This window comes from Leptosomus discolor, chromosome 4 (genome assembly GCF_034619465.1).
Source record: "Leptosomus discolor isolate bLepDis1 chromosome 4, bLepDis1.hap2, whole genome shotgun sequence".
NCBI lineage: Eukaryota > Metazoa > Chordata > Aves > Leptosomiformes > Leptosomidae > Leptosomus > Leptosomus discolor.
Window position 1 is genome coordinate 81,998,412 of NC_141394.1, and position 25,219 is coordinate 82,023,630.

General features: G+C 46.5%; 1 protein-coding gene across 2 annotated transcripts in view; it reads left to right on the plus strand.

Annotated features, from left to right (window-relative positions):
• The window catches only part of SFXN5 (sideroflexin 5), a 100,713-nt gene that overhangs the window by 60,369 nt on the left and 15,125 nt on the right, over nucleotides 1-25,219 (plus strand). For both annotated transcript variants that reach the window (XM_086463959.1, XM_086463961.1), the window contains 4 exons: nucleotides 2,972-3,062; nucleotides 8,476-8,591; nucleotides 10,630-10,715; nucleotides 19,563-19,680. In XM_086463959.1, coding sequence (XP_086320085.1) covers nucleotides 2,972-3,062; nucleotides 8,476-8,591; nucleotides 10,630-10,715; nucleotides 19,563-19,680 — 411 coding nt within the window. The remainder of the gene's footprint in view (nucleotides 1-2,971; nucleotides 3,063-8,475; nucleotides 8,592-10,629; nucleotides 10,716-19,562; nucleotides 19,681-25,219) is intronic.

The following is a 25,219-nucleotide window of genomic DNA, read 5'->3' on the forward strand; positions in this document are numbered from 1 at the left end:
AGGAGGAGCACTTGTCTTACCTGAGTTGGGACATCACCAGCGTGGATATCTTCATCTGAGCCACGTCCCTGGACTCCTTTGATAGTCAGCAGGGATGAAAGGGCACCGCTGGGGACATTTCATGTGAGCACCCGTAAATGTCTGTCTTGGGAGGAGAATAAAAACTCTTAAAAAGGCTCGTTTTTCTGCGCTGGGCTGCAAAAGGAGCCTGTAGGATGAGAGGAAGCAGCTTCAAGTTGTGCCAGGGGAGGTTTAGATTGGACATTAGGAAGAATTTCTTCACCAAAAGGGTTGTCCAGCATTGGAACAGGCTGCCCAGGGCAGTGGTGGAGTCACCATCCGTGGAGGTGTTCAAAAGACGTGTAGATGTGGGGCTGAGGGACGTGGTTTAGCGGTGGGCTTGGCAGTGCTGGGTTAATGGTTGGAGTCGATGATCTTAAAGCTTTTCCAACCTGAAGGATGCTGTGATTCTACCACGTTGGGTGTGATGCGTCCCACCTGACTCTCTGTTGCGTGTTCGTACAGCGCCAGCATTGTAGATCCCAGATCTGTGACTCAGGCCGTAGGCAGGGTGAGGATAATAATAACAACGCTCCTGCCGTTGTTTTCTTAGGGATGAATTTGCCTCGACAGGCAGTGTTCCTTGGCCAGCCCCTAGGAATTAAACTCATTAAGCTCTCCTTGCTGTTGGCCCTTTTGCTTACGGCGGGCTGAGGTTGAGGAGTATCTGGCTCGTTGTTGGATGCTCTCCTTGACCTGTTTACCCTTATCCCACTTTGTGACCTGCGGGAAAGAGTTCACAGATTGGCTAAAGCAATTTCAAAACTGTAAAAAACAAACCCTCATTAGTTTCCTAAATCTAGTCCTCGTGTTGGGAATTTGGGAGATTGGATTTAAATCTATAGCAACATTTAATTTCATATTCACAGCGGGGTGGTTGCTGTAAGTGGAGGAGCGAGTTCATCTGCAACACCAAATTGAATCTGAAAGTAAAATGCTTTTATTACCACTAGCCTCACAGCGGTGTCTCTCCCAGGCTCGGCTGCATCTTTTCTGTTTCAAGAGCTGCTGCTCTTCCTCTTCATGGTCTAATCCCTCCATCAAACCTACAAGCAGAGGCTGGAAACCCAACCAAATCTGTCATCGACACAGATGAGCTGTATCTGGGCTAGAAATACCCAAATCCATGGGGCAGCACCAGCAAAGCCATGCTTAAGACTGTCTTAGATTTACTCTTAAAACCACACGTTTTAGATTGCTTTACAGTTTCTGGAAGCATTCAGGTTTTGCCAATACGCATCCCGGAACTTGGAAAATGTAAAAAAAAAAAAAAAATCATTCAGTCATTTTTGAGGGGGAAGACTACAAAGATAAAACCCTCATTCTTGCCTAGACTGAGAAGCGCCGCTGTGGCGCTCTTGGGCTCAGCGCTAGAGTTGCGGTGGCCAAGGGGAGGAGGACGGGATCCTGCTTGAGGTCCTGGTGAAAGCCTCGTGGGGCTCTGGAAACACTCCGTGGGCTCTGCAAACCAGCGCTGTGCTTAGGCAGGGCTTACCCAGCAGTTGTGCTTCTCAACATCTTCCTCTCAGCCTCCAAAAAGACGAGATGCACTGCAGATGCATGTATAATGTAGCAGCTTGCAAAATATGTTCTCCCATGCTTTTCTTTTATTTTCTTTTCTTTTTTTCTTTCTTTTTTTTTTTTTAAAAAAAAAAAAAAGCTCCCAAATCACTATTTGCTGGCAGGTTTTTGGCTTTGGCTGAATTTTTTTTTTTTTTTTTTTTTTAAATTTTGCTGCATTTTTGGCTGAAAACTTTTTTGGCCAGGCGTTGCTAAAGACTTCCATTTTCGGTCTAAAATTCCCAGTTGGGGGCTGTTGGGTTTTGTTTGCACGTTTGGGGTTTTTTTTTTTTTTGGATGAAGAAAAGAAAATATTGTGAGGGAGAGTAATTTGAAGACAGAGGTCGTTCCCTGCGAATAGGTTTGTTTAATTAATAACCCCAGTTCTGCTTGAAACAAATTTTGATGGAAATTCTCCGACTATCGCTACTATCCAACCGCACTGAGGCTGACGAGGCAGCGACTCTCCTCCGTGCTGTTTATATTAACATACGCAATGACTTAGATCCCTGCAAATCTGTGGAGAGCTCTGCATTATTCAAGTGTTGGAGGAGGCAACGAAAAAATGATCCACGGTTATAATAAACTGCCTGCTCTCTCTTGTTTCTATTAATAGCTCCTTCATAGCCCAGATGTTTGCATTGAAGTGGGGTGGTGTAGTTTGCACAGACCCTGGGAGGAGGAATGAATTGTGTTGGGCCAACCACCACCGCTGATATTCGGCTTTTTCCCAGCTGGGTGAGAACTCCCAGCCCCAATGATTTAGTGCTGAATGGGGAAAATGCCCGTGAACTGGGTAAAAATGGAGCTAGGGGCATTTCCAGAAGGACTGAGTGACGTTGCAGTGGTTTCTAGCTTGTCTTTTAGCTGGAAAAGGTTTAAACCCAACGGTTAGGTTCAACCCAATGGTTGGGTTCAACTCTTCATTTAAACCCAGTGGTTGGGTTCAACCCAATGGTTGGGTTCAAGCCTTCATTTAAACCCAGTGGTTGGGTTCAAGTCCACTTGGGTTCAACCCTTCATTTAACCCCAACGGTGGGATTCATCTCTTCATTTAAGCCCAACAGCTGGGTTCAACCCTTCATTTAAGCCCAACGGTTGGGTTCAACCCTTCGTTTAAGCCCAACGGTTGGGTTCAGCCCTTCGTTGAATAAAGGGTTGAACCCAACACAACCCTGCAGGGTGTGTGTGGGGGTTTATTTCTTAAACACTTCTGCGTGGGGAGAGACCCCAATCTGTCCCTCTGAAGAGTTCTGCTGCTGTCTGTAAGCTGTGGCATCTGCCCTGCTCCTTGTAGCTAAATGTTTCTGCTTCTCTTTTTGTTTTGTTATGTTTTGTTTTCTATTCAAAGGTGGGCCTTAATGTTCTGGTTCAGAGAGCAAACAAGTTTACCCCCGCCACTCGTCTCTTGATCCAGAGGTTTGTGCCGTTCCCTGCTGTCGGTAAGAAATAACACCTTTTCTCTATGTTCAACATGTTGACTGGAAACCTACAGGTGACCAAAAGCCACTGGGATGGACACCTACCTCCTGCCTTCCTGCTTTACCCCTCGGCACCCTGAGTCGGTGCAGACCGCACCGGGATGGTGCACAGCAGCATTTCTGCAGGAGAACAGCGCAAAGCTGCTGGAGGAGGCAGGTCACGAGGCTTTATCAAGTTGCTTATTAAACTCTCAAGCAGTTTAAAATATGATCGGTGTTGACTGATCCTTGACCGTGCAAATTCGAGAGCATTTAATTGGCAAGATCGGGTTTGAATCACGTCAAATCAAATCTCCAGATAAGCGGTAGCGTTAGGGGTTTTTTTATGATAAAAATGCAATGAAATGATCCTACTCTGAATATACAGGTTTCTAAGAGCCACTGATTTAAAAAAACCCAAAGTGTATGAAGAAGTAAGGCTGCTGCTGGCTTGTTGGCGCACAAAATAAACCCTTCTGTGTTTTATCAGCTAACCGCTCGGTGTTTGAGGAAGAGGATGTGCTGAACTCAGCCTTTGCTGAAGCCCGTGGTTACAACGTTCAGCAAATGATGAGTTATTTTAGCTGTGAAGAAATCACAGGTGGCGTTAGGGAAATTTTTATATAGGGTTGTTTATTTATGAAGATGGTGCAAAAATTGTCCGAGCATGGAGGAAACCAGTAAACAAAGGGGTTTTTCTCGCTATTGCAGGTCCCTTTTGCGACGTGTTAATGCAAAACTTTCCTTCCAGCTTTTCCCTTTGCTGCGCAAGGGCCGTGTCCTCAGAGCCTCACTCGAGGATGCTGAGCCTCTTAGCTGTTGCTCTGAGTTTCTCTGGTCTTTCTGCTCCCTTTTTTTTTACAGAGAGATGATTGCTCTGACCCTCCAGCCTTCAGTTCCTGAGTTGCTGGGTTTTTTTTTTTCCATTTTCTACCAGAAAACCAGCCGCTGGCTCTGTCTGCAGAGCAGGAGGTGACGGGGATTGCGGTCTGTGGGTTGCACTTGATCTTGTTTCTGGGCACTTTGCTTGTAGATAGGGGATCTGTGGATGTTATTATTCTTTTCCTGGAACTTTCCTGGAACGTGTTTTTAGAGGGTTTCAGCTTTCTTCTGATTTTTATAACCAGGAGAGTGCTAGAAGTGAGCGCAAGACCCGGGAGGCGGCTCCAAGGCTGGGTTTGAGTCAGAGATGCACGAGGGAAGTCTTTGCTGCCGAGTTGATCTATTTTCATATCAAGGTGTAAGAAGAAAGGTTACACTTGTATTGCCATTGATTGAGGACCCATAATGAATTTGTTTAGCCCATAATTAATTCTCTAGTTCTTATTTTATTTATGTGCTGTCATGCTTCGTTATGTGCCAGGACATCAGGAACCCTCCCACTAATTGCTGTTTTGTGGTTTTGAAAGCTGTGAGTTACTGGTTTGCAGACCTGGATAAACTGTTTAATTAAGATGCATCTCCCTGTTGCTTTTGAACCACCAGCCTGCAGCAAAAGGGCAGAATTTCACTTTTTCTACATGAAAAGCCAGACGCTAGTGTAAAGCTCTTGCTCCACTGCCATTAAGCAATTTCCCCCTGGCCCTTCCTTGCCTCCTTCTTCCACCCACCTCAGCTGAGCTGTGCTGGTTGATAGCAGCTGGAAAACTGGAGGTATACAGCACAGCTTTATGGTCTCTCATCCCAAGGGCTCATGAGAGATGGGAACTTGGGGAAGTGCAGCTACTGCTTGGGTGGAAGACAACCAGACTCCTAGCAGAGATGTTCATAAAGACTCTTGAAAAGCCTTGGGAATCTGGAGTAGGCACTGGGAAGGCTGGTCTACGGGTCTTACTGCCCTCAGAGATGCTCCACGTGTTGCGTCTGTCTTCTCTGGGTCATGTAACCGTTGTCTTTGCTTGATAAACTAAACCATATCTGCAGAAATGCTGCCTGTAGGGCATATGGAACAGAGGTGGTTCCTCCTTGAAATCCCACCTTCACCATGGGACCCCAAGACAAGTGGAGGGCATGGGGATGTATCTGCAGGGGCCTCCAGACCTCACTCATGATAACACAGACTGGGGGCAGTTAGGGAGGAATCCAGGTAGCTAGTGCAGTCTCTGATTGCTCAGATCCCCACGTCGCGGCCGGTGGCACTGGAGCAGGGTGGGAGGAGGTTGGGCTGTGCCCTCACCCTCTACCAAAAGTAATTTGTAGTAGCTGAAAATCACAAGTTGTCCAAAAAATCCTCCCTAGCCCCAGAGGACAGATCCAGGACACTGACCCAAGTGGAACAGCTCATGGAAATGGCCAAAGCTCTGCATAGCCAGCGGCTGGCTTGATGTAGAAGGGGATCATGCCTGCTGTTGGCCGCTCTGGAGCATCATCTGGGTGGTGAAGTTGTTCTCCATGATAATTTTTGGTGCAGGGGAAGGGGAGGAGCGGGTTGGCGCTGTGTTCTGGAAAGCTATGATTCCCGAATTTGAGCAAGAAGGGGCTTGACCCTTTTTCAGAGATGTGGGTGGTGAAGGGTATCAATGCCCAGGGTTACTGCAAGGAACCCAATGTACCCGACTCTTCCCGAGCACTAGGTGTGGATAGCTGTCACGAAGGTAAGGGGTGTCACTGGTGATGGGGTGCTTTGTACTGCAGATGTGCATAGCTAAAAAACCCAGAAAGCTGCAAAGGTTGCATCCCAATCCTGATGCAAAGGAAGTTACAGCTGGTAGAAGGATACCCGTTGGAGGGAAGGGAGGTGAGGAGGATGAAGGATTTCTTCTCCTCGAGCTGGTTTTTTTTTTTGATGGATGGGGTTAAACGTGTTACATGTGTTTAGGTGTGCACAAGGACATATTCAGTGTGTGGAGAGCACCCTGGTTTAGGAAGGGTATATATACCCGTAGAGAAGTGAGGTAGTGGGTTGCTTTTGTATCTGAACCCCGTCTCCAATATGTCACTATGTATTTTCACAGAAGTAGTTTCCAGGCTATATTGTCACAAGTTCTTTCCAAATTCTGAAAATCAAATTGTCTGCACATTTATTTGTTCATTTCTCATCCCCCCCCCCCCGTATTTGATATGTCCATAAAATCCAAGTTTACCCATAATCAGCAGTGTCTTCTGCTTTCACTGAAAGCAGAGTGGGAACAGCTAAGACAGTTGCTTGTCTCAGACGAGCGGGCTGGAATCAGATTTTGCATTTGAGACCTGGTCAATGAAGCCCTAATAGGATCCAGAGACTTGGAGAAGCATCTAGCTGTGGTGGGAGCCTCAGGTCTGGACACCCCATCATGGGTCTCACAAGAACCTTGTGCTGGTGCATTCTGGCTTGGCCAGAGCATCTCTGCTGGCGTGTTTGTATATGTTCAGTCTTGACCTAGAAGGACAGGACATGTGAGTGTTAAATAACACCAAAAAAAGGGGGGCTAAACTTGCCTTAGATGAAGTGCCTGTTTTCTTTTTTATCTTGGATTAAGGAGCTGAAGGGTTGGTAACACAGATATTTTGATAGATGGGAAGAGTGGTCCAGTAGTTCGAATATTAGAGAGAGAGACAGAGTGTGCGTGTGTGTATGTTCCTCTTATTCTCAAGTGTAAGGAGCATTTGTCACCACAAATCATCCTTGATTGCAGAAAGCTGCATTCGTATAGGGCTCACCCACCCACCACCCTCAAAAAATTAGACATTTGTTATATGACATGAATTGAGATTAATTAGTGAATATTAACCCATCAAGCAGTACAGAAACACATTTTTGGAAGCAGTGGTACTTGCAGCAACAGTGGGTTTGTATTAGTTCTGGTTGGAAAGTTTGCAGCAAAATGGGGGGTGGGTGGGGAGGGTTGCTGGAAAATGCCAGTTTGTCAAAACCAAAACTTTTGTAGGAATTAGCAGCTTTTCTTCGGAAAAATTTAAGAGGTGCCTGGGCCCCGGAGAGAAGCTGTAGCTGGGCAGGATGTTTCTCAACCCCAACTCTTAACACGTTACTTAAGGAGCAGAATTTGGGGTCATTTGTGTTCAGTTTTGGGCCCCTCATTGCCATAAAGACGCTGAGGTGCTGGAGCGTGTCCAGAGAAGGGCAACAAAGCCAGTGAGGGGTCTGGAGAACAGGTCTGTGGGGAGTGGCTGAGGGAACTGGGGGGGTTCAGTCTGGAGAAGAGGAGGCTGAGGGGAGACCTCATCGCTCTCTGCAACTGCCTGAAAGGAGGTTGTGGTGAGGTGGGGGTCGGTCTCTTCTCCCCAGTAACAAGTGATAGAACGAGAGGAAATGGCCTCAAGTTGTGCCAGGAGAGGTTTAGATTGGATATTGGCTAGAATTTCTTCATGAAAAGGATTGTCCAGCACTAGAACAGGCTGCCCAGGGCAGTGGTGGAGTCACCATCCCTGGAGGTGTTCAAAAGCCGTGTAGATGTGGGGCTGAGGGACATGGTTTAGTGGTGGACTTGGCAGTGCTGGGTTAAAGGTTGGACTTGATGATCTTAAGGGTCTTTTCCAGGGCAAACAATTCCATGATTCTATGATCTCGAGAAGGCTACAAAAGCCACAGGCTGGGCAAGAGGGGGGGCGTGTGTCAGAAAGGGTCCCAGACCTCCTCCCACCTCTGCTGTGAAGGCTGGGCTGAGATCTGGAAAATGTCAGTTGGGGAACGGAGCCATGCAAAGAGCTGCTGGTTTGTGTCGTAGCTCAGAAAAATATCATTAAAGCAAAGAAACAGGTCTCTAACTCTAGAAAGCAAGTCCACAGAGCCATTTTCTGCCTAAAATGTGTGAAATAAGGGCAAATAATCTGCAGGACCCTCACTAATGGGGTACGTGTCCATGGAAGTAACCCAACCTTGTCTTATTTGATTAAAAAAAAATTCTGTCCTCTTAAGAGCTCAGATCTAAGCTGTCTTCATAGGTCAGTGAAATCCCTTGCAGTGGATTTCCGTCATACCTGCTAAAATCCATTGTTTAAGTAGTTTTTAGTATGGGGTGTTAAAACCAGCTCTGGGATGTACAATCAGGAGAGGCAGCTGTCAATCAGCAGCGTGCCTGGTTGGCCAAGACCAACTGGCAGTCCAGTCCAAGGACCTGTTTTGACTTAGCAGATCGAAATGTCGGGTGGAGGATCACTATGGAGGGTGGGCGCATGTGCCAACACCAACATCTGGAAATGCTGGTATTTCTTTGCGTCAATATGTTTCTGATTGTGGCAGCAGGTCCCTTTGCAAGCGAAAGAAAACGATCTTGATTATTATTCTCCTCTTAAGACTCACATCTTTGTCTTGGAATAAGAGTGGCTCCTTGACTTGCAGAAACTTCTTGGCAGATTGATGCAAGCAAAGCTGAAGGGCTGTCGCGGCGAACAGAAGCCTGCCATTTGGTATTGACCAGGGCTGCGTTGCTAATCAGCGTGCTTTTCTCATCCTCAGCTAGTGCCAATATCTGCAATGTTGTCCTGATGAGGCACACGGAGCTGGAAGAAGGAATTGATGTTTTGGACAATAACGGAAACATCGTCGGGTCTTCCAGAATCGCTGCAAAACACGTATGTACCTGCGACGTTCCGGGTGAGCTTGTTCACCGCTGCCCTTCGGGCTCAACAAATCCCACAGCTGTAGGACTCGATGTCTTGGAAGAGCTAGAAATAGATGAGCAGGAGGAGCGCAGCGGCGGAACTCAATGCCCGCGTCGTACCCAGGCGTGCCGTTGTGCAGCCACGAAACGGAGCACGCTGGTGGGCACGGGCTCGTGTCGTGCTGGCAAATTCGGTGGCTGACCTTGGTGGTTTTGGAAGGGCAGGGGTTGACGTCAGGGGGATCCTGTACTGCCCTGGTGCTTTCACAGCCTGCGGATTTCGTTGTGGAAACTTGTAAGGGGTTTGTGTTGAATACAAAGCAAACATAACTCACCCCTTTTTCTAAAGGAGGAAGGCTTCTTTTTCGAGCTGAGTAGCTTTTTAACCCTTGCCATACCAAAGCTGCAGTCACAATTGCCAGCCAACGCTTCGTGAGGGCAGCCAGATGTTTTTATCCTCATCCGAACGCCTGGTTCGTTTTCCCCCGTAAACTTCCACTCTCAGCCGTCTGCCTGCAGTTATTCCCTTTCCTTCACTTCTTACATAGTTCTGTCTTCTGAGCATCATCTGATTGTCTGAGGCATGTTGTTTCCAAGTGGGCTTTAATCTGAAATGTAAAGCATGTACTGAAGCACACGCCCAGGCAGAGGAGTTAATAATATAAAGCTTGGCATTTCTCTCGCTCCTTCTGTCCAAGGCTCTTAAGGCACTTCATAGACAGCAATTAATGTACAGATTTACAGTCCTCGGCAAGAAATGGGAGATCTCTAATATCTCTCCATATTGTTGTTTAACAGGGAGATTAAAACAATCTGTTGAAGGGCTCAGAGATACTTATTTGAGCCAGTTTTCCTCACTTACATTAACTGGCTTCAGGACCCAGCTTCCCCTCTCCATCTTAATGGTTGAGGGGAAGACAGACAACATAGAAAATAAATATTAAAAGTGAAGGTACTGCAAGTGTGATTTAGGTGGAATTGAAACATCAAATCTGGGGCTTTGGAGAATTGCTCAGCTGTCATCTAGTCCCGATGCTTACTCCTGAACAGCTTAGTACTGGGTTTTGTCATGGAAAATTTGGCAGATCTTTAGTGTAACATGTCTTTGAGACCTTCTCCAGTTTGGAAGGAGTGAGTGCTCCCAAGCCTGGCCGTATGCATGAGTTTCAGCGTTCCCATCCAAAATTTATAGTATCCTCTGCCTATGGCTGCCGAAGCCCCATGCGTGGTCGCAGCGCTTGGAGCATCCTAGGTGGGTGCTGGCAAAGGTGGTTGGAAGAGGTAAATGAGGACACAGCAGTGGTTATACACCTTGCTGGAGTGCCCATGATCTTCTCTGGGTCTCACCTCGGGGTAATTTAGATGTATTATCATGCTGCTTTGGTTGCTGCTTCCTGGTGAATCTTGCCAGGGAGAAGGCACCAGCGGAGGAGCAATCGTAGCTCCATAGTTGGGCGTCTTCCTGGGAGAGGAGAGCCCTGTGTGCTACAATGCTTTGCAATAAACCACGAGCGATTAAAAAAATAGAAACAAGTCTTGAACCAGGCAACAAGGTGCTGCGTTCCCCCAGCACGTAATTGAAATTGAAACTCAGTTAAGGGAGGAAGGGCTGAAGCTGCTGCTCAGCCCATACTGAGATATTGCACCTTCCAGGCAACTGCTTGGCCTCTCTTTCTTCTTTCAGGCATCACTAACATGTTTGCGTAGCAATATGATGAGATGTTGGAGCACTTCTGGTCACGTAAAGTGAAATCAGGGAAGCTGTCTCTATTTATTCCACTGGATTTGTGACCAAGCATGGGGTCCAGCCCATCGTTTGTAGCGACAGAGTGAAAAGAGGTTGTGTACAAATAGCTGATAGCAGGGTTGAAAGTGTGTGTTGATGCATTCGTGACAGAAGAAAGGCCAGCCAAGCCACTTCTGTGCCTATGCGTTGGTTGCTCAGCACAGGTACAGCCTGGGATTTGTTTTAAATGTCTTGGCTTTGTTTGTTTGTTTTTCCTTTTCAGGCACTGCTAGAAACAGCCCTGACGAGAGTGGTCCTGCCAATGCCTATACTGGTTCTACCTCCAATTATTATGTCCATACTGGAAAAGTAAGTGTTGGGTAATATAAAGAGGGGGCTTTTCAAGGGGGAGGGAGAAAAGATACTCAGGAGGTCTTATTTGTTGATATTTCTTAGCATTGGTCCATCAAAGACTTTCTTTGCTTATTAAAGTTCTCACGTTCTGTCATTTTTGACCATTCTTGTAGGCTGTTCAAGTGTTACATTGATGTGGTTGTTTTAAATCATCTTTCTCAGACCCCAGCAGTTTAAATAACCCTATTCTGTAGGGTCAGGGTGAGCCAAAACTGTTGGAATTCAGTGGGAAAATGTCTGTAAATTTTCAGTCCTCCACTTAACACGTGTTAGAGCTGCCACGTGGTGTCAGACTAAGGGTCTGGGCTCGTGTTCAGACAGTGCTCAGGACCGCAGGGACTTTCTGACCACACGCCACATCCAGACCACCTTGGCCACTGTTGGACTTGCTTATGCCCTGCGTGAACTTGGTTGTATTTTCTTTCCATAACGTCCTGCGGCTTGGACTTCCCCAGAAGAATATGTGCTTCCCATATTCTGCAGAAATTTGCTTTCCATCACTGTTTCAGCCAGAATCTCTCCTGGCAGATGTCTCCATGGAGCATCAGTGCTAGGAGAGTTGGCAGGAAAGGGCAGGGTTATTATTTCATGTCTAATTTTCTTCTGTCAGAGTTCTTAATAGCAAAAAAACCCTCAAAACTGCCCTGTCCATTGGTCATTCTCCCACCTTGCTTTCCAAATCCTCCACTTTTTCTTCTGCCCAGAGATGCTATGAGCCTGTTTGGAGCTGTTGGGTGCCTGTGGCTCCTTAGGACACCCATCAGCGGCTCATTTTGGTGTGAATGATCCGTGGGGTGGGGTTCACCTCACCAGCGTCTGGAGACTGATTAGTGCATTGAAAGATGGGGTTGCTAAAGGGCTTTGCTACCTTTGTCCAGACAGCCAGGCTGGAAGCGCTCTTTAAACAAATCTGTTGATAATGGCTGCTCTAAAGCACTCCACTGACAAAGTAAACAGCAATTAGTACGATTAGGGATTGACCCATTGCTTTGGTTAGCCTTGTTTACCCTTGTAGAAACACCCCCGGGCGGTTTTCTCTCCTTAATGGAAGGGTTGGGGCTGCTTCTGTAAATTTGGAGACTGATTTTTAACATCTAAATTTAAAAATGTACATATATTCTTCTACCCGCCCCCCAGCACCTACAGGCTTTCACCAAGATCAGTTCCTTCCACGGCCTCTGCGTGCGGAGAAACAGGGCAACAAACTCTGTTCTGGGAACTCTAAAGTAAATTCTTTCAGCCCTTTTAGGCCAAACCACACTGTTTTCCTCTCTTTTTCAAAGGGACTGTGGTGGTTCCCTGCAGCAGTGCAGAGTCTTGGTAACGCTTGCTGCAAGCCCCTGTTTGGAGATGGCTGGAGACACACAAGGACAAGGGGTAGATTCCAGTCCCCCTAATTTTGTGCAAAGCGTTTGGTTTTCACTTCATGCTCCTCCTTGACAAACGCTCTGCAGCCCCTTTCCTGCTCCAAGACCTTGTGTCACCCGCACGGTCCTCCAGCCCGTGATCTACCTGCAGGAGAGGTGCACGGGAGTGATCATATCTGACTCTGGAGTACCTTACTCTGGAGTACCTTACTCAGGGCTTGCTCAAAGGCATGTGTCAGAAGAACAGGGATTGTCACTTATCTTTGTATCCCAGCGTCTTGGCAGCTTCCCTGCCTCAAATTCAGACGCGTGATTCTAGCCTTTATAATCCCATCAAAGCTGCTCTGCTGTTGTCAGTTGAGAGGACTTCTGTTTTCATCTGTCCACATGCCAGACGCTTCAGAAATGCCACTGATTTGTGATGTTCTTACCACGGAGCTCTTTCTTTTCGCCTTTCTGTCGCACTGAGGCTTTGCACCGAAGTGGCTGCGTGTGTTACCGCTGGTCTAACACAGGCACTGGTTCCAGGCTAACCCTACCTTGGTGATCCGCTCATCCAAGAGAGATCGTCCCAGAGCCCAAAGTCTTTGATTGCTGTAATTCAGAGGTTCTTTGCTCTTCTGGTTATCAACGTGAACAGACAAAAATCTTTATGTGCAGAAATTCAAAGTTTATAGAAAGCTGGTCTATAAATTGTCTCCAACAGGAGACCCTGAGGACCATCATGGGTCTTGCTAAGCACCCATAAGCTTAAATAAAACTAATAGTAAAATTTGCTTCGTACTTTGGGGCATCACAACTTCTTGTGTTGATAGAATGAGTTTTACTAAATGCACCTGTGCTCTGTGCAAGACTTAGCAAAACTAATTTTATCTTATTTTATTTAAACGTGGACATACAGGAGTTTGTCTTCAAAAAGTCATTATTTTAACTAATAGAAAGACTTAATTCAGGTTTGTGAGAGAATAATTTCCTCCCCGCCACCCCCAAATGAAACTGTAGATACAAAAATATGTGGGCACTGCTTTTGCCTGCCTAAATTCTACTTAGAGCTTTGTGCCTACTGTTGCATTTTCCATCAAATATCTTTGGATTCCTGGAAGCCTGTGAGTGAGAAACAGCAGGGATAGGGAGCGGGGTGCGGTTTGGCCACGCAGCTAGGGGTGGTGGTATCGCTGTAGGACGTGGAAGCATCCACCTGACATGGAGAGCATCCCTTTCCGTAGCCGAGGGATTCGCAGTCCAGCTGTGGGCTCACAGATTTTTCAAAGTGGTTGCTCAAGGACACAGTCAGAGGTGAAACCTCATTTTGGAAAAAAAAAACTTGGAGCATTTGGTGGAAAGTTTAACTTTTTTAGTTTAGTAGAATTTTAGTTAGACTAAGGCGGTTTTGATGGGAGTCATATCAAGGCACGCATTATCGATTTATTTATAGAAGTCCTTACAGTGTCTGTAAATGAGAGAGATGAGAGTGACGGCTTATTATTTGGGGGCTGGAGCTCTGGAATCAGAAGTCGCAATCTGGATCCTCTACTAAGTCATTTGCATTTGGGGTTGTGGCGAAGGAGGAGAGCGCTTCTGGAAGTCCAGGTTGAAGCAGGTGACAGTGCTGCAGGTGGGTGGGAGTTGGACCAGCCCAGGAGCAAGCTACGTGCTCTCAGCAGCGGTTTTCAGATTCGTGGAAAACTCGCTCCCTCGTTTTCGTCTCGGTATTCGAAAAGTTTATTTTAAGTGGCCAGTTCCTGGTCGTCGTCTTTCCACTTGGATCCAGGTCTTTCCTCTCTCTCAGCCATCTCTCCATCTGCATGTTTTAACTCCCCCAGCTGCCTCTCTCGTCTCTTGTGCCATTTTTTTCAGCTCTCTTGGCTTCTCTCGTCTCTTTGCCTGCTGTGTATTTTAACTCCCAGGGCCGCCTTCTCTGCTCTCCAAGTAATTCAATGTTACCTCCCACTGCTGAGCTCCGCAGCGCGCCATTCTTTCCCCATGTTTCATGCATTTCCTGCTGCTTGGACGCTCTGTTGAAGCAGCTAACATATAGAATCAATGTTTATTTTGAGACTACATATGCCATGCGGGGAACACGGTGTCAGTTATTTTGTGCAGATGTATTCTCATTTAAGTTTTATAAATAATATCTGTGTTGGCAACTTTAATACGGAAAAATATTGGTTTCACATTGTCTATGGGATGAAGGCGACTCGTCTGTGGGATTGGAGCAGACAATGGGAACTTCATTAGTGCCTCCATGTCACAGATGTGTGGGGACAGCTACATCCACTGCATTAAGTTGGACTTCTAGTCCCTCGGACATTTCCCTTTATTCAGATGCTTCTGTGAATCCTTTTGTCAGGTAGTTATGACGAAATTTGTGAAATGGTGCAGGTTTCTCCCAGCTATCATCCAAGACTTCTCCAGTAGTCTTTGTCCAGCTTCCAGCTCCTTGCAGATTTGAAGCCCATCACGCAGCTGGTCTATGTGTAGACCGTCCCAGTCTGTGTGTAAGTGCAACCTCAGGTTCCCCTGTAGGCTGAGGTCTGTGGTGGGAGAGCCCAAATCCAGTGGTACTTGGTTCGCGTGGTCTGGACAAGTGGTGGACAAGCTCAGGCCACCGGCAATGACTGCTGTGGAGGCTTTGAGCTAATAGCTGGCAGTGGAGATTGAAGAAAGTAAGTTCTTATCTTCTTATCCTAAAGTCTCTTCTTTGCCTCATAGTACAAGCAACCTCAGAGGGTCTGAAGCGCAGCAGGAGGTCTGAGGGTGGGCTCCAAGAGCTCATGTATGTCAGGTTAGACAAGAGGAGGCCCTAGAGCCGACTATGCGGTGTTTATAGAGGAGAGAGAAAGCTGGAGCTGTTGACAGTGGGCAAGAGGTGAGAGAGAAGCGGGGAGCAGAATAATTGTGTCCATAAAAGAGGAGCATTTCTGCTCTTTCTTCATCGCAACGTCATCCTGATCGTGTGGCAGAGCTGCCGCAGCATGTCAGTGTCCTCACACAGCAGTTCTCAGGGCTGTTGTCCTGTAAAGCTCGTAAAATTAGGACGCTCCCAGACTGGATCAACATGACAGAGCTGTTCTGGCTTAGCCGAGTCAGTCTAACCATGAAAAACGGATTCTTTCGGTGGATAGCCAATGCTCAGCCCATGGTTTTGTGGTGCTGGAAGGGCATTTCCTTCAGCTTAACCCATGTGGTTCACTGCAGAAACGTGTGTGAGGTAGGAGACCCTTCTGGACCTTGTGTTCACAGCCTTTTGCTGGACATATTCTCCTTCTGACAGCGTGTGCTGAATTTTTCCTACAGGTGCTCTTCTCCCTCTGAAGTGCAAAGTCTCTCCGTCCACCTAAACCCTCGCCGAAGTTTGTTTAAACTAAACAGCTGCCAGCAGTGACACCTTAAACTGCTGTGGCTGTTTCCAGGGTAAACATTGAAACTGCTCCTTTAATTATGTCAATCAAGCACAAAAATCCCCCCCAACCTCTCTCGCTTTGCATCTGCTGTGTCCTCTGGAGGGGGCACTGGGGCTACAGGAGATCTGCTAGGCGAGAACAGCAGTGGCCTGGCTGGACAGGACAGCAGACAGAGCTCCTGGTTGCTAGAAGAGCTCAGCAGTCCCCAAATGAGTGAGAAAAGCTCGGAAACACCTTCAGAGGGACCTGACGGGCTCTCTGAAGCAGAGACGGTGCTGGCTCTGGGGGGTTCTCAGCAGAACCGGGATCTGGGGTAGGACAACCACCCCAAAGTTTGTTTGCACGTCAGAGGGGTGTTTTGAACCCCGGGCTCTGAGGAGCCCGGGCTCCCTGGGGATACCCAGAGCTACAGCCTCCAGTGCTTTCCGTACCCCGCCGGCATCCTCGGCGTCTTGCGATGTATGTATTAGCTTTGAACCTGTTTATACCAAACACTACAGAAACCCCACAGAATCTGTCAGCTGGGAGACTTTGGTTAACTCCTGTCATATTTAGTTTAGCATCTGACACCTCCTTCTAGACAAATACAGCTCTGGTTCACTGAACCTGATAACTCCTTTTTAGTACAGCAACTGACTTCCATATGGAATAAATTACAGTACCTCTTGAAAAATGCCAGAGGCAGCTGCCAAATTATGCAAAATTTAAACCACTAATGAACAATGTGATGAAAGTTGAATGAAGGTGTATTTACAAGATCTACAACACACTGTCTCTGCGGAGCAGATGTACTGTCTGTACAAGTATGCGTGTGTCTGTGTATATACCTACGTACATGCACATTCATGCATATTGAAATGTTATCCGTAAGGTCTGGCTGCTTTAGGTAGGTCTGTTAACAGCAAGTGCTACCTAGGATCAGTAAGCCAGAAGCCCCCCAATTTTTTTAATATCTGCCAGGCAAATTTTATGAAGCAAATTGCAGAAAGAATAGGCATTAGGGGGTTTTGGAGGGGAGGTAAAGAAACAAATTTAAAAAAACAAGAAGAAGAAAGAGAGAAGGGGAGGGAAGCATTGCAGTAATGCCTGCTCTTTGCCGTCTAAAGGTCGCTGTATGAACACGGATCACTTACACTAGCGAGGCAGACCATTGGTGCCCAAAATTTGGCTTCTAAAATGGTAACAATAAAACATGCGCATTATGCTCTTCCTGCAGGTTTCTGGTGCGAGACCTTCTCTTGGTGCAAACTTTTCACTCCCGTGTTGTCTAATCTGGGCGCCAAGGTTCGGTTCACCAGAACCTGGCCAGCCCTGTCCGCTGTGCTTGGTGACAGTCTGTAAAACTGCTGTTCTCCTACGAGAATAGATGCGAGTACTTCTGCAGAATTGCTGCGAGGGTACGATGGTATTTGGTGTTGTGACTACAGCAGCCTGCTTCAGAAGATGCCCATGGCAAAGTTGGGCTGTTGGGGAGATCTGAAGGTCCAGGCCACCCCTGACCTGATCAAACCTTTTGGCAGAGCACACAGGACAGTGTGGTAAATAAATTCTCTCTTCAGCAAATGGATGTTAATGTTATTTATTTTAAATCTGCTATAATGCTCTGCAATTAAACCCTTTGGATACATCTAATCGTTCACTTCCGATGGGGGGCTAAGGGGTGAAAAGAGGGGCTTTGATTGCACTTGACAGCTAACAAAGTGCAGCACGCAATATTTAATATTCTTCCGAGATCTGTGTCGAGAGAAGAGATCCTAGGGACAGAAGAAAAGTGGACCTCTCAACTAATTATGAGTCACTCATTCTGAACCACACAAATTTTAGAATCTGAATCCCAATTAAGACATTACACTACATGTGTTAATTAGTCCCCTCTCCTTTTTAAATCAAGCCATAACTCTTCTTAATTAGGAGGTTAGCCATTGTAATTTGAACTGGCCTGAGTTTGAAGCACTCCTGGAAATCGCACCTGGGGGCTGTACCGGGGATCATTTTAAATTGGTTGAGTTTTTACTTGGGTGATTATAAGGTCCCCAACAGGGCAGTAATTAAAGAGGGTGCAGCTTCCAAATTAAGATGTCAGGGGTGGCATAAGCAGTGATGTCTTGGTTCTAAACTGTACTCCAGGGAGGCTTAAAGGATGCTGGTCATATGATTTTCTCAGCGAGGTATCTCATGGATCACTGGCAGCTGAAGCAGGAGAATAAATCAGTTCCAGGAGTTGCCCCTCTGCATCCAAGGGACTGGTTATCACAGCTTATTGATGGCAAGTCTCGAATGTTGCGTTTGTTAAAAAGCATGAAGCAAGGTAACCTGCTTTCCTGACTTGGATGAAATTGTGGGCTTCTGCAGGAGTTTTTTAGGTTAGATCGTGCTCTGTGCAAAACAAAGTAGCTAAATATTGGAGAACAGAAGTTTGACTTTCACAGCACGAATTGATAGGATCAACTCTGTCTGGATAGCTTATTAGTGAGGAGCTGAGATATTGGAGGAGTTAAGGCTCTGGATCTTGTTTTCCTTCCCCACTTCCCCCAAACCTTCTCAAGATGAAGACAGCTTTCAGCAAGCATTGCTAGCAAAGGGTGAAGAGTCGGAATGTTCAGACACACAGACAACGTACAGCAGGGTAACAAGTTCCCACACATCAGCTGCTCCGTTATAATTCATCAGGTGCGTGTTCGTCGCCTGCAGTAAACGTGGAGTAGATGGGGGTTGAGGTAATCTGTTCTCTTGCGTTGGCTGCAGGCACGGGCTGCACGGGGAGGTGTGCCTGCAGAGTCGCCCGTGTGCGTGCCAAGGCAGGCTAGCGGCGTGCCCTGGTGTGGGAAAGGTTGCTTGGCTTGGTTTCGGTGGGCACCTTCTGAGCGGTGCGCGGTGGATTCGAAATGCTTCTTGAAACGCCCGTGACGGTAACCACAGCGATGGTTTGCCAGTGAGCGTCATCGGATTGCACCTTCCTTGACGGAAAGAGCGCTCCTCTGGGGTCATCCCAGTGGAAAGGCATTAACTGGCAGATCTTTGCCCGCGTTTGATGGCAGGATACCGTGAGGCAGCGGCATCCTCAAGAGCAGGATGGACAGAGGAGAGATGCACGTTGGGACTAAGGCCACAGCTGATGACCCAGCAGTGAATCCGCTGACTCTCTATGTTACTACACTGAATATTCAAAAAAAATCTCACTATCAAGGTGCTGGTTCATATTCCCAGTTATTTCAGATCGGTAGAAAAATGACAGGTGTCCTTTTGGTGTAAATAGGTCCAGAACAAACCCCTCAAGAATTACATTTTTCCCTTTAAGATCTGTAAATTGTCTGAGGTCCTGTATCCTGGAATATACTTAAAATGCCACTTTCCATTGGCTAAATGTTATCCTTGTCATTTGGTGATAATTGCAGCAGAAGGGTCGCTTAGTGGGTCATTATCAGAACTTGACCTTGCAGATATCTTAAAGTGTTTGCTGTTAACAAGTCTTGAACTCATAAATAGCCCCTGGGGACGGCAAGTGTAAAACATCCTTATCACTCACTCTGCAGATGTTCGATTTTAAGCAAATTAAGGTATTGTCAAGTTTACTGCTTTATTACCCCGTTAACAAAGTCGTGTGCCTTTTTCAGTACCTGACAAAGTTCACGATGTCTCTCACCAACCTAATTTCCTTCTGCTCACTCGACATAGTCTCCAAAACCTTAATGCAGGTGACACCCACATGTGGCCAGATCACCTCCCGTGCTGTTGACTCCGGTGCGAGATGGTTTGAATTGGGGGAAGCGTGTGTGAAGTGATCCTGTTTTCATTTAGGAGAAGTGGACACTTAGGTTGGCGCGGGCTGCGTGACGCCGGCAGATACAGAAGCGCAGTGTGCAGGACTCGGGATCTGTTGTGGATGAAGTTGGTGATGACCTACTAAGAAGGAACCTAGACCAGTTAGGGAGAGGGAGACCAGTGTGCCCGAGTGAACACCAGTGTCCGTCTTGATGATAGCATGCACTCCTCTGGTCTATGAATGGTCTAACAAAGCCTTTCCTTTCCAGAACATCACTCCTGAGGTCTCGTCCCCGGATGATTCTCCCAGTCCAAAGCCTTGTGTGCCTCGCTGCCTTTGGCCTGGCCCTCCCCTTGGCCATCAGTCTCTTCCCACAGATGTCTGAGGTGAGTACATGTTTGGTCGCTGTGGTGGGATAACTCAGGGGCTTGCCAATGCCATTGCTTGTTTGGCCTTCTTGGATAATGGTCACATTCTTATGGGGCCTCCTCCATTTTTGGACGAAGTCGGTTGCTGTCTTCTTCACTTGGGAGCAGGTGATGGTTACGTTAGTCCCTCCTGTTAGCCCACACGTAGCACGGATTAATATCACATGGCTTTTCCATGCTTCTGACCAGTGTTTGGATCACGTGGTGGGATGTACCTTCCAAAGGAACAGAGGAAACTTTGTTCCACCCAGCAAGCGCGCCTTTTACGGGCAAAGGATGGTCATGTGTGATCCTTCTCCCTTCCGTTGCATCCATTGTTCTCCCACAGGGTGGTCTGCTCCAGGCCTGTCCCATATGGAGGACATTCAGCCATCAAAACAGTGGGGATCAGGGGGGCAACCAGGTGGGAATAAGATGGGGGTTTAAATGTATGAGGGTAAATGTTCTGCCTGCTTGATCGCCAGTCAGAGGAGTGTCTCAGCTAGCACAGAGGGTATCTGGTCCCTCTGTAGTCATACCCAGGTCAGGTCTGGTAAGATCACAAGCCAAGGAATGTTGGTGTTTCTGACTGGTGACTTCTGCTCTGAGAATCCAGCTGGGTTCATCCTGGCTTGTCTGAGAACATGAGCTTAGAGCTGAGCTGCACCAGGGAGAACATGGTTGAGCTCACCCCTTCCCATGACAGTCGTGTTTCCTTGGTGTTAACCTAGTGGAAACAAGTCTTTGTCCGTTAAGCAAAGAGCCTGGGATATGTGTTTGATGTGGACGTACTTGCCCAGAGCTTCTTTGAGGGTTTCTGCCTTTTCATCTTCTAGCCTGGCTCTGGGAAGACACAGCCGGGGGGTGAACAGAGGAAAGCTAGCCAAGGAAACAGGCAGAATGACTGATGAAATCACTTGTACCTAAGTTAGTTGAACAAATTGCTAAGGCGTCTTTATTTGTAAGTCATTAGTTTTGACCACTTGCTGTTTGGAGCTTATAGATTTGCAGATTGTAAATTCGTACGTTTACAGGGGGGGGTCACAATTATCAAGTGGTAAAACCTCGATCAAACAGAGCAAAGGACTTTGCTGAAGTTCTTTTTGTGTCAGCTAGAACAGTTGATCAGAAATTGGTATCACAGTCTCTACTGGTTAATTGATTTTGGTCTGGATGGGTTTATCCACGACTTCTAGCCAGGAATCTTGTTGTACACTTGTCTGCTAGACTGAAAAACGTGTTACGAATTTTTTTTTGTCCTTCTAGCTGTTTACAGGCTGAGATAAAACTGTCCCTTAATCTTCTCTTTAAGAAACTGAATATAGCTCAATCTTGGAGTCTCTTGCTAAAAGACGTGTTTTCTGAAGCTTTAATGATTCATATGGCTCTTCCTTAAACTTTTTCTAATTAGTCAACATCCTTTTTGGAGCACTTCCATAAGAACCAGACACAGTATTCCAGTAAGAAGTTGCACAAGTACCAGTTGCAGGAGCAATGTGATTTGCCTGCTTCTACTTGAATTCGTACATCCACAGAGCGTGTTAGTCATTTTGGCACGAGCTCAACCTTAGCTCCCTGTCCATCGTTTTTTTGCCGTGATCCCAAGTTCTGCTCAGAGGTTTTGGTTATGACAGACTGAGGAGTATTTCCAGGTCTTGCGCCTGTTCGAGGTACGTGCCCAGAGTATGTCCAAAGTTCTTCTTGGAAGGAGAGTTGGACATAGAGCATCCCTTACGCTCATATTTCTAGGGAAAGGAGCTTCACCCACCAGAAGATAGCCATGGGCTTTCCTGGGAGGTCTCCTTTCAAGATAATCAGGGAAGCAAGACCACAGCAGGTACCACCAACCTCATTTGCCCCAAAGGTGACATTGCCACCGTTCTCCCCAAATGGTGCCCCATGCCATAGGTACACATACTCTTTGTGCCCAGACCATTTTGTGTTTGACCGTGGTATGATGCACATTGACTTCTTTTCCACAGATCACTCTGTCATCCAGAGGTCTCTGTGTCAGTGACCTGGGCTCTTAATTACCACTTTCCCAGACTTTGTGTCATCTGAAGCCTTAAGCAGCAGTCATGGTGTGTTTTCTCCCTTCTCACTGGTGACACACATGTTTAATAGCATTGGCCAAACCAAACCATCCTTTCAACATAGACAGGAAACTCAATTTGCTTTTGAAATTTAGCATTTTGTACATTTCCAGTATTTTCTGTAGGCATCGCTTAGTGTGGCCTTCCCTGAAATAGTGGGTGTCTACTAAGGTCAGTGGGAACTAAAGTTTTGGTACCAGAATCTGAGGCACTCAGAATTAAAGGCTTGGGGCTCTACAACAATAATTATTCATTGCCTTACTTTCTTTATCTAAAAATGAAGCTCGCAAGGTGTTTTTGCCTTTTGTATTTTAGCTTTATGGGTGACAGGTAGTTTATAATGTATAGTATCTGATATCACAGCATGAAAAATTGTGTTGATGCGAACAGCTGAATGAATTCTAGCCCACAAGGAAAATTAAGGATATTCAGATTGCAGGCATCAGGCAATACTGAAACCATACAGCATCCCTTGAAAATGACCTTCTAAAAGCAGACGAGATGTTATCTGCAGTGTAAACATGAATCAGCGCTGATTAGTGGATCAAACAGAATGGATGCTCTCTGCCCACACTTCATGTCAATGAAAAGAAACCATTACAGCTGGTGGTATAGCTCATTCCCCACCGGGATCTCGGCTCTGCTCAACTGGAGTTACCTCCACGTGCACAGCTGGACCTCACATCTGCTGACACCAGGGAATCAGGTTCTCCGTAGCAGCCTGGTGTGACCAGTCTTCCCGTTACGTTTGCATTCATCATGAATGTGTGTGGGTGTGTGCGTAAAGGGCGCTCCTCCCATCCTGCAGAATCTCACTGGTGGTGACTGTGGGGATGCTCGAGTGAGCAGAGCAAGTGATTGAGCTGAGACAATCTCTCCAGAGCCATTTCTTCACAGTCTTGGATAGGAAACGTGAGTTTCCTTGCGAAGAGCATTTCTTCTTGGTCACTCGTCACTGGCCCATGAACTTGTCAGACACCTGTTAGTAGCCTTTGAGTGTGAACATTGACCTCTCCCTGTACGTGTACGCGTGTGTACATACGTACACGTGTGTGTATTTGCTTTTTCTCATAACTGCAGTAGGTGAACATAGCACGACTGAGATGATGCCGTTGTAATGAGCACTACCCGGGGAGTAAATTATTAACAACAAGATGTAATAGGCATGTTCTGTTCCAAAAATATGATTATGGTCTGAGCAGCAACCCGTTCAGGAATTGTAAATGAGCCAAATTCTGCCCTTAATCACACATTCACAGTCCTTTTTCTTTAATCAGAGAGCAAACACAGAAGCTGATGTGTTATTGAGCGCTTGTTTTAGCACGGGAGCTTGACTGGCTGCCTTTGATCCACTCTGCTAAAGGGGCTCAAACTTAGAATCAGTTTTCAAGCAGAATTGAAGCCTTGCAATAGATTTAGTAAATCTATTTTGCTAGATAAACGCAGCCACCTTATCACATCAGCTGTAGCTGCTTCAGAGTTATACCTGGTTTAGAATAACAGAAATCAGAATTCAGCTCTGGTTGCATCCAGAAACACCAATATCAGGTAAATGAAAATTCTGGAGCTGAACAACCTTCATGTGCTGGGAAGGATAATGCATCCTGATCTTCTTCTGGATCGATATTTAGTCTAGCTGAGACCTTATACTTTCCTTGATTTTGTACAGATGGCATCCACTTTGATGTCTGCAACGGTGCTCCAGACTTACAGCTTCTTTCTAGATGTTGTGGTTTTGAAGATCACCTTATAAAACTAAAACCCTAGTGTCAACTGTAAAGATGTGGGTCCTTGCAACTAAGTGCGCTTGAGATGCTGAGAAAGACACTTTTCCTCCCAATATAGTGTTAACTCCGGTACCTAAATGCATCAATATGCATTAAGTAATTCGCTGCTGTTAAGTTGAGGAGAAACATCTAGTTAATGCATTTAGCCCACAACCTCCAACTGCCTCCCATGCCCCCCGGGGAATCTCTCTTCTAACCGCCTATCCTCCAGCATCCCCACTGACAACTCCTACTCAGCTATGCACTGCCAATAGAAACAGCTGTGACAGTTCCAAACTGAAAATGGGACTTGTGCAAATGAAATTCAGTGTAGCAGCAAAAGAAATAACCATGGGGTTGCTCCACTGATTTTCCACCCTTTGGTCCCTGCTCATCCAGATCATTCATTTTTCAGCATCCAAGAGGATGCTGTTTGAGCTTCCAGGGTGCTGCAAACCCGCCAGAACTTGCCTCATCCCATGCCCAGTGTGCTGGATCGTGCTGATAAAGAAGGATAAACGCAGGTGAGAAATGGAGCTGAAGCAAGAGGTGATGGCAGAGAAACCCTTCCACTAGCTGTAATACACATGCCCTCACCATGAGTTAAGTTTAAAGGGCCTTGGTGGTTGCTGGTTAGGGCAAAACAAGCCATCTTCCGGAATTAGGCTGATTGCAGCTGAAAGCCTTTTCTTAAAAATAATCTTCCTTTTGGATCTCCAGGACAAGGGGAATAAACAGCCTAAAATCCAAGGCTGAGCTATTGTTTTCCAATCTGTTTTAGCCTTCATCTTGTTGGCAGGCTGCTTTAGAAAAGCAAAAGGTTAATGAGCCAATGTGCAGTGGGATTATTGCAGTAAAGATGACAGTGAACCAGTAATTACTAATTAGATGCAGTTTAACAGGAGGAACAAGTGAAATCTCCTCTTCACCAACTGTCAATAATTAGCAGATTTGGTGAGGTTGAAATGTGTCCACAGTTAAAAGGCTGATTTTTTAATGAAATGGCACTTGACAAAAGAGCTGTATGGAGGTCGCAGGCATAGCCCTCAAGACGCTTCCCTATACCATACTTAGGAGGGAAATCAGATGCAAGACAGCAGGGGGTCCCCATGAAACCATTTCTCCCTTGGGATTGCATTGCATGGGGGGAGGGGAGCAGGAGGGATTCTCTGCAGTAATTTTGTCCAACTTGGATGAGAAGCAAAGGAAAGGATTTGCCAGCTGCCATGGGGAAAAATGTTTGAGAAGTGAGAAGTTCTATGGTATTTCTTTGCTTCTGGGTCTGAGGAGCAGTTTTCTGAGAGGCTGGTAACCTGAGTGTGCTGGCCAAAGTCTACCGTTGGGATGGAGGTTGGTCTTGGAAGGAACTCCTCTTAGGCAAGAAGTGGCACGAGGTCCTTAAGGACTGGCGGGAGGCTGGAAGCTCAGTGGTATGTATCTCCCAAAAACTGCAGAAGATTCAAGCTGTGCCCTGAAGGTTTGGTTTTGTACTGACAGACAGGCGATGCTCCATCGTTGACTTCTGAAGCATTAAGAGGTTCACCTGAGGTTCCTCTTGTATGTACTGATCCGGTTTCTGTTCTGACAAAGTAACTGTTAACATAGGCAAGAGTGTCTTTATTTTCCACCTGACTTTGAAGTGAAGAGGTGATCTGTGTG